Source organism: Gracilinanus agilis, chromosome 1 (genome assembly GCF_016433145.1).
Source record: "Gracilinanus agilis isolate LMUSP501 chromosome 1, AgileGrace, whole genome shotgun sequence".
Lineage (NCBI taxonomy): Eukaryota > Metazoa > Chordata > Mammalia > Didelphimorphia > Didelphidae > Gracilinanus > Gracilinanus agilis.
In genome coordinates this window covers 161,092,493-161,100,899 of record NC_058130.1, presented here as the reverse complement: position 1 = coordinate 161,100,899, position 8,407 = coordinate 161,092,493, and the positions used below count along the sequence as shown (strand labels likewise).

General features: G+C 38.6%; 1 protein-coding gene across 1 annotated transcript in view; it reads left to right on the top strand.

Moving 5' to 3' along the window:
* The first annotated feature begins 212 nt into the window (after positions 1 to 212).
* Positions 213 to 8,407, top strand: part of RASEF (RAS and EF-hand domain containing) — a 118,492-nt gene continuing 110,297 nt past the window's right edge. Inside the window, exon 1 of the mRNA XM_044657234.1 lies at positions 213 to 637. Within this exon, the coding sequence (XP_044513169.1) occupies positions 213 to 637 (425 nt within the window). The remainder of the gene's footprint in view (positions 638 to 8,407) is intronic.

Sequence of the window (8,407 nt, the reverse complement as noted above, 5' to 3'; positions counted from 1 at the left end):
GATGGGACCTTTTCTCAAGTGACAGAACTAGCCTGGCCAGCCAAACTCGCAAGCAGTTCCAGCAGGTGTCCCCAGATCTTCCCTAGACTCTTTGCCTGGAGGCGGGGGAGGAGGGTGAAGGGGGACGGGGCGGGATTGGCATCCAGTCACAGTAGGTGGCTGCCGCCTGTGGGGCTGCTGAGCCACCTGGGACGGAACAGGACCTAGGCAGGATGGATCCAGACAGCGAATCAGAGGAGCTTGGACGGCTCCGCTCCCTCTTCTTTGCCTGTGATGCGAACCGCTCTGGGCGCATTGAACGGGAAGAGTTCAGTGCCCTGTGCGCGGAGCTGAAGGTCCGGCCCGAAGAGGCCGAAGCGATCTTCCAGCGGCTGGACGCCGACTGCGACGGGGCGATCACCTTCCAGGAGTTCGCCCGCGGATTTCAAGGAGCCAGCCGGCGACGGCGGCGGCGGAGCTGGGGCGAGCGGCCGCTGCAGCTGGAGCTGGCACAGACTGCAGTTGCGGTGGACATGGACAAGGAACAAGAGGAGGGAGAGGCAGCGGCTTGGGCTGCTCCGTGGGGCATGGAGAGCTTGGGCCAAGCGTGGAATGACTTCCAAGTCCGGCTTGGGGAGGAAGCCAAGTTCATCCCTAGGTAAGTAAGAAACGGGGGCACAGGGAAAGCATCAACTGCAGTTTTTCTTCTGGGTTTTCTTCATTTGATTCTTTTCCTTTCCTTCCCGGAGGTCTTATGTGGAAGTCTACCCCTTCCCTCTAAAGTTTCATCACCCTTCCCCATCCCTTTCCATTTCAGTGTTTCTAAGTTACGTAGTAGAACGGAGCTGAGCAAGCAAGTTCTGAAAGTATGAGTTGTGTGTGAGAATGTCTGACCTTTTGATCAGGATATATCGTTAACTACACAGAAGGGAGAAGAGAACTCCAATAACTCATTTTAACGTTGCCCTTTGAGGATGCACCTAGTGAGTCCCTTAAACTCTGAGAGGTAGTTGATTACCTCCAATTTAGAAAGGAGGAAGTCAAGGTTCAGAGAGTTTATAATTTGCCCAGTCACACAACTAAGTAAGTGTGGAAGCCGCACCTGGAAGTCAGGTGTTCTAACTTCAAGATCAGTGATTTTACTACTTTTTAAAACTCAGTGAAATTAGTATCCCTCTTGCCCTTTCCTATTCTCCCTTTGGTATTTTTTCTCTCCTCTTTAAAGCACTCTCTTGAGAATAACATGAAATAGTTTTGTCTACTTAGTAGTCTCTTTGCTCTTCATCATTATTATTATTATCATTTTGCCCACACCTTCTTCAGGAGATTTGACTAACCATATAGTATTGCCCTTTTGGTTTATATTTTCAGAAATTCATTTCCCTTCCAAGGTTTTGGGGGACCACTCCATTAATTCTTAATTTCTGAAATGTAAACTTTTTTGCTTTCTTGTTTGGGTGTTTAATGAGATGTACTTAAGTTGCTTCTTTCTTTTATTGTGGAATGGAAAAACTAGCATTTTAGTTGGCAAAATTCGCCCCTTCCAAAAATGTACCACATGACACTATGTGGCCTGAAAGAGAGGTGAAAGGAAACTACACTTGATAAAAACAAGGCAAATGAGGAATGAGTGGGCTTCCTCTGATGCCCCAAGTTCCTGGGCTCAGCTGACTTCAGGGAAATACCCATTTCCTTTTCCCTCTTCCTTTCTCTGGTAGATCCAATCTGGCTTTCCTATAATCTATTAAGGAATGATTTATTGCACTATCAGAGGAATTGGGCAGAGAGAATATAAGGAAAGAAACTTTTCATAATTAATCTCCCCTTGTAAAGCAGGGCAGGTGGACTAGATGACCTATAAGGTTCTTTCCAACTTCAAGTTATTTTGTTGTGGTGCTGTCCCGACTCCTTGTTTTAGATTTTCTTGGCAAAGGTACTGTAGTGGTTTCTCATCCCTTTCCCCAGATAGGGGACTGAGATCAGCAGGGTTAAGTACTTTGCCTCTGGGATTACACAGCTTGTATGTTTATGTGGTCAAATTTGAACTCAGGAAGATGAGTCTCCTCTACTCCAAACCCACTGCTTTATCTACTGCGCCACCTACCTACCCCTTTAAGTCAAGGTGATTGTGCAAAAGGGTTTCAATTGGAACTGACTTTTAAATCAAATCTAAAATAATTTAGCTTGCCTAGGTTGATAGGTGATATACCCCAAGGTACTTTATCTTGCTTTTAAAATAATATGGAGATTTAGTTCTTTTTCCTTTGGATTGTTTCACCTGTTTCTTAGGTTGATCTTAGTCTGGATTACAAAAGTAATAATTAAAAAAAACAACAGATCCTAACATTGACAGGGTGAAGTCTTATCACATCTGTAATTCATTTAAGAAAATCAATATATTAAAATTACTAAAAAAAAGTCACAAACTACTGAATGAATGTCCTTTATTCAAATTTGCCATCTTTTAAAAATTAATAAATGATAAACACCCAAGTGCCTATGTAAGAAAATATATATTTACTTGTTTCTGAAGTACAGGCTAGCAACCCTTATTAATAGTGATTATTATACCACAGAAATTGGGTCTTTCCATAAACTTTGAACTTTATTAACTTTAATGGGCTCTGCCGATGTCACCTGCTTGGGTTTGGCTTCTAAGCACCACCCCTTTCAGACATGAGATTAACAAGTACAATATTTGCCTTCCTATACTTGTTCAAGTGGAAAAGAACTGAATTGAGTTGTTTCATCTGATTGTAACCATGGAAGCCACCAGTTGTATTTGGTAAGTTGGAAACTTAATTCACTTCCTGGTGCTTTCTGTCTCCTTACCAAACCTAAGATGGAACAACACTTCCTGAGAAAACCCTTTAGTTCCTGGTAACATGAGCTAAGTTAGGTGTAAGAGGAATTGATTTCTGTAGTAGTCATTCAGCTAGTAAACTCTTATTAAGTGCCTATTATGTTCCAGGTGCTGTTCTAAGTGCTGGCAGAAGCGTCTTAATGAATTAAGAAATAGGGGTTTTATTCCAACAGAATTTACGTACTGAGGTGCAAAATTTATTAATTTAATTTAATTTAATTTAAATTTATTAAATTAAAATTATTTTAATTGTATGAGTTTAAGTCTGTTCACCATATTTATGATATAAACATTATATTATAAGATTTCAGAATGAAAATAATCTGATTCAGCTCATGTATTTGAACAAGTTTTAATCTATAATACCAAAAATAATGACTTCATAAGTCTTTTAGGACTTAATTTTGTCAGATATTCTTTTTTAGCCTGTAAAGTGGTAATAATAATATCATGCCATTCATCAAGAGAGAAAAATTTAACATATAATATTTTTACCCTATGAAGATACACTTTAGAAGAAAATATAGTAATTCCAGACTTGACAAAATATAGTTAACATGACATAATGGTTCATGGATAATTTTATTAAATATCAACTTTGCCCACATATGGTTTCTTGAAATTAAAGTAACACTTGAGGAATATGTGGTATAAAGGAAGGTATTGCACTATGATAATATTGAATCTTCCTGTATTATATGATATAACAAATATTGAATACTATGCCAGGCACAAAGATATTTAAAATTAGTTTTCTGACTTCAGAGATCTTCATAATTCATATTTCTGTAACTTTATATAGTTAAAAAAGAAATTTCCTCAACCCAAAGGGGTATGTTAATGTAAACTTTATTTTACAATAGTGAAACTGAGGCCCCAGTGTTTAGTTTCCTCGGGCTCTGAAAGAGAAGTGACAGCATCAAAATGGAAAGCTTAGGACTTTTTCCATTGCATCATGTTGCTTCTTATACAATACGGTACTATAAAATATCTTTTTTTTTTTTTTAAAACCTTACCATCTGTCTTAGAATCAATATTAAGTATCAGATCCAAGGTAGAAGAGTGGTAAAGTCTAGGCAATTAGAGTTTAGTGACTTGCCCCAGAGTCACACAATTAAAGAAGTATCTGAGATCAGATTTGAACCCAGGATTTCCCATTTCCAAGCTTGGTTCTCTAGTCTCAGAGCTACCTACTTGTCCAGCTATAAAATGTTTTAACAGTATCTCATTTGATTATATCCACAAAGACCAAGTATATTGAACTATAAATTTCATATAGTCAAGGACTGTCTCATCTAAATTTATCACAGTTAAGCACACAATAGATGCTTGCTTCAGGGCTATTCAATGCTTGAATGACTCCTTTTTTTTTTTTGACAGATGAGAAAACTGAGGTTAGGAGGGGCTAAGTGAATGCCCAGGGATCCATAGTTAGTAAGAGATATAGGCGGGACTTGGATCCAGATCTCTTCACTTCAGGTTCTTTCTTCCTACAATACCTGTCTTACAGATTGCAAAATGAAAAAGAAATACTTTGCCAAAGGAAAGTGGCAAAGGTGGTTTGCTTTTCATTGTTTCTGTGGCAGAGAGTTAAGAATTATTTCCTGAAACAAATGAGTTCTTTTCTTTTTCATATTTGTGGCTTGAATTTTCCGCATAGTTATAGCTTTAGGAGAGAAAGTATAAGAAGGGAATGTTAAGAGTCATGGTCCTTAGCTTTGCTGTCTACGCTTTTTCATACCTAAAGACAAGGTTAGCTGTTGTGCAGAAGAGGTCGTTTATGCCTGTAGGGCTTAAGCAGAACATGTATGCCACTTCTGTATTATATCTTCATTCAATAGCTTCTTCCTCTTCTCTCTGTCCTTTATCTACTCAGTGATTTTTATTATTATGTCTTATTAAAATGAACTCATTCAGTATCATTTTTGTTTTCATTTAGGTGGTAAGGTTTTTCAGTGGATGGAGTTGGAGTAGGGAAGACCAGGGTTCAAATCCAACCTCATACCCTCAATAGCTGTGTAACCCTGGGCAAGCCACTTAACTCTTCTGTGTCTTAGTTTTCTCTTCTGTAAAATGGGAAAATAAATTTCCAGGGTTGTTTCAAAGATAAAACAAGATAATTTTTAATAAAACATTTTGCAAATGTTAAAGCACTATATAAAGGCTAACTATTATTATCCCTATTACTATGATTTTTCTTTTTCAAATCCATACCTTCCAACTTAGTATCAATAGTGTGTATTGGTTTCAAAATAGAAGAGTGTAAAGGGCTAAGCAATAGGGGTTAAATGATTTGCCCAGAGTCACACAGCTAGGAAGTGTTTGAGCCCAGTTTTGAATCCAGGACCTCCTGTCTCTAGGCCTGGCTCTCAATCCACTGAATCACCCAGCTGATCCCTATTCTTATTAGTTACTACTACTGCTAATAAATACTGTTGGCTAAGCATAGTATGTGTTCTGCCTTCAAGAACCTCCCAGTACCATAAAAATGAAAGAAATAAGCATATATAAGATAGAATGTGATAATTATACTATTATACAAGAGGTACAAAGTCTGTGGTAGCTTATAGTATCTCAAAGAAGGAAGAGATCAGTTCTGGATGGATCTTAAAAGACTTATGAAATTTTATTAGACAGAGAAGGGGGAGTAAGGAAAAGACTTTTTTTCTGATGGCAGTAAAAGTCATGGAAATGCAGAAAAATATAGGATACATTCAGGGTTCAAAGAATAGTCAAATTTGACTGGAATGTGTGGACTACAGGAAAGGAAGTAGAATAAGATAAATTAGTTTAGATCAAGAGAGTTTTAAAGTCCACACCCATTGACTTTAAATTGATCTAGTTAGCAGTGGAGAGCTATTGAAATTTGTCATATGGGAAATAGCATCATCATGGCTGAATATCTTGAAAGCTAATTTGATTGTGGTGTTCAGCTAGTCAGAAAGGCAGAGTAAGGAGTGGAAGATCAATTAAACTTTTGTATGGAAAAAGGGACAATGGGGACTTGAAATAATGGTGGTAGTGAGAAATGGGAAGAGAATGGAGGTGAAAGAACGTTGGAGGTAGAATTATTAGGTCTTGGAATTTGGCATAATGGGGGAAAAGGTGATTGTGAAGTCAGAAGACTGGTCTTGAGTTCCAGAGCTGCCACAAATCATTTCTACTTTGAGTCTTAGTTCCTTGAGAAAGTCTTAAAGGGTGTATGTATATATGTGTGTGTGTGACCTATTATTATTTGAATCTGTAAAATGGGAGCAGTAAAGCATGTATTATTGTTGTTAATTGTTGGTAATCAAGTAGATAGGGAAGATGAAAGGAGTCATTAAAGTTGACTTTAAGATTGGGTCTGACAGATTGCTGTTGCCATGAACAGAAATAGGAAAATTTTGGAGGAGGAGCTGGTGAGAGTGTTAGGTTGGAAATGGGAAATAGATCAACTTTAGACTTGTTTAGTTTGAAATACAGTGGCATTGTAAAAAGCTGGCCTTGGATCCCAGAAGACCCTTCCTCTAGTCCTACCTTTGGCAGATATTGACTCTGGACAATTGCACTACTTAGTGCTCTAGCCCACGGGTGTGAAACTCAAATAGAAAGGGGGGGTGATTAAGTCATACATAAAAATTCCTGTAACCCACATATAAACTTAGAAAATACATATTAATTTTATCTGTTATATTGTATTTTTATTTATTTTGTTGAATATTTTTGAGTCGTATTTTAAGCTGACTCTGGCTTCACTTGGAAATGGGAATGTTGTCCCTGTTTTGACACCCTTGCTTCTAGGCAACTCTCTGAGATTATATATATATTTTTAATTTTAAACCCTTAACTTCTGTGTATTGACTTATAGGTGGAAGAGTGGTAAGGGTAGGCAATGGGGGTCAAGTGACTTGCCCAGGGTCACACAGCTGGGAAGTGGCTGAGGCCGGATTTGAACCTAGGACCTCTCGTCTCTAGGCCTGGCTCTCAATCCACTGAGCTACCCAGCTGCCCCCTGGACTGCTGTCATTTTAAAGGAGCACATGCCTCACTCTATATCACTCTATGCAAGAACCAGGAATATAGATAGAGTGTTTTCACTGAGCTGTCCAGCAGTAGTGTCCCTCTGCTCTGTCCCGCTGTTAGGCCTGGTTTTCTTTCCTTTCAAAGTGCTCTCTTCTCTATCTCAGTGTGGTAAAAGAGTAAGTCTGAAATTTTGTTCCATCTAAGTTGCCATTTTCCGAGCATTTTTGCTGTGTGTCTCTGACTTTCTCCTCTAGCCACCTCCCCAGTGCCTGTGTTTAACTCCCTGAGTCTGATGCCAGCAAGGCCCTCTCTCCAGGCCTGAGGCGCCTGCAAATTTCAGGGGCCACTGGAGATTCTGCATAGCCTGTGGGGAGGGGTTCTGGGATTCCTCTTCTATACCCTCAGACCCAACAGTTCAAGAGTTCAAGACTTTTTCTTGGTGTACCTCTTGAGCTGTCCACCAGTAGGATCCCCCTGCTCTGTCCTGTTTTTAGATTTGGTCCTCTTTCTTCTTGAAGCTCATTGTTTTCTACCTCTTTTTCTATCTCAGTGTGGAAAGGGTATGGAGATTTTAAATTTGCTCCATCTAAGCTGCTATCTTCCCAGAATCCCTGCAGCTAATTCTCTTTGAGATTATAAATGAAAGAGAAAACCTGGATTGGTTAAGGAAAATTAGTATTGGATTGGCTATTTGATAACCAACATTTCTATCTGATACATCCTTTCCCTCATTTTGAAGGTCAGGTCAGGCAGTTTCTGAAGGGCATAATTAAGTAAGGTCACAGCATCCAAGACATCACCTCTCTTTTATGACGTGGGTGGCATGCTGCATCAGTGACCCTGTGATATCTTGGTTGGTTATTGTACTCCTTAGACTTCTTTTTTTCTCAAAGCTTAAAATTTGTAAAATTTATTTATATGTATGTACGTGATATTAACCTACTTAGTCTCCTTTTTTCTGTTCAGTTTATGATACACCATTTTATGCCAGTTTTGTTTTGTTTTCTAGCTATTCCTCTTGTCATAACATTACTCTATTACATTCATAATCATACATTGCTAAATCAACAATTATTTAATAAGTATCTACTATGTTTCAATCACTTGCTAAGACCTAGGAATACAGATAAAAAAGAATAAAAGGGAGGGAGAAAGCAACAAATATTAATATAATGCCTATTATGTGCCATAAACTTCACTAGGCACTTTTATAATTATTATTTCATTTGATCCTTGCAATAGGTGTTATTATCATTCCCATTTTATGTTTGAGGAAACTGAGGCAAACAAATGTTAAGTGATTTGCCCAGAATCACAAAGCTAGTATGTTTCTGAGGCCAGATTAGAACTCTGACTTCTTGACTCTAGACCATTGCTTTATTCACTCCACTAAGTACCTATCTTAAAGGTATTTACATTCTGTTCCTTTATCCTCTGTAATCATCTGGAGAGTGAGTAATAAAGAACTTTTGGGGCCATCTTGGTAGAAATATTGTGGCAAAAGGATATATGCTTCAAGCACTAGTCAGGTAGTAGTTGAGGACACAGGTCAGATGAGAA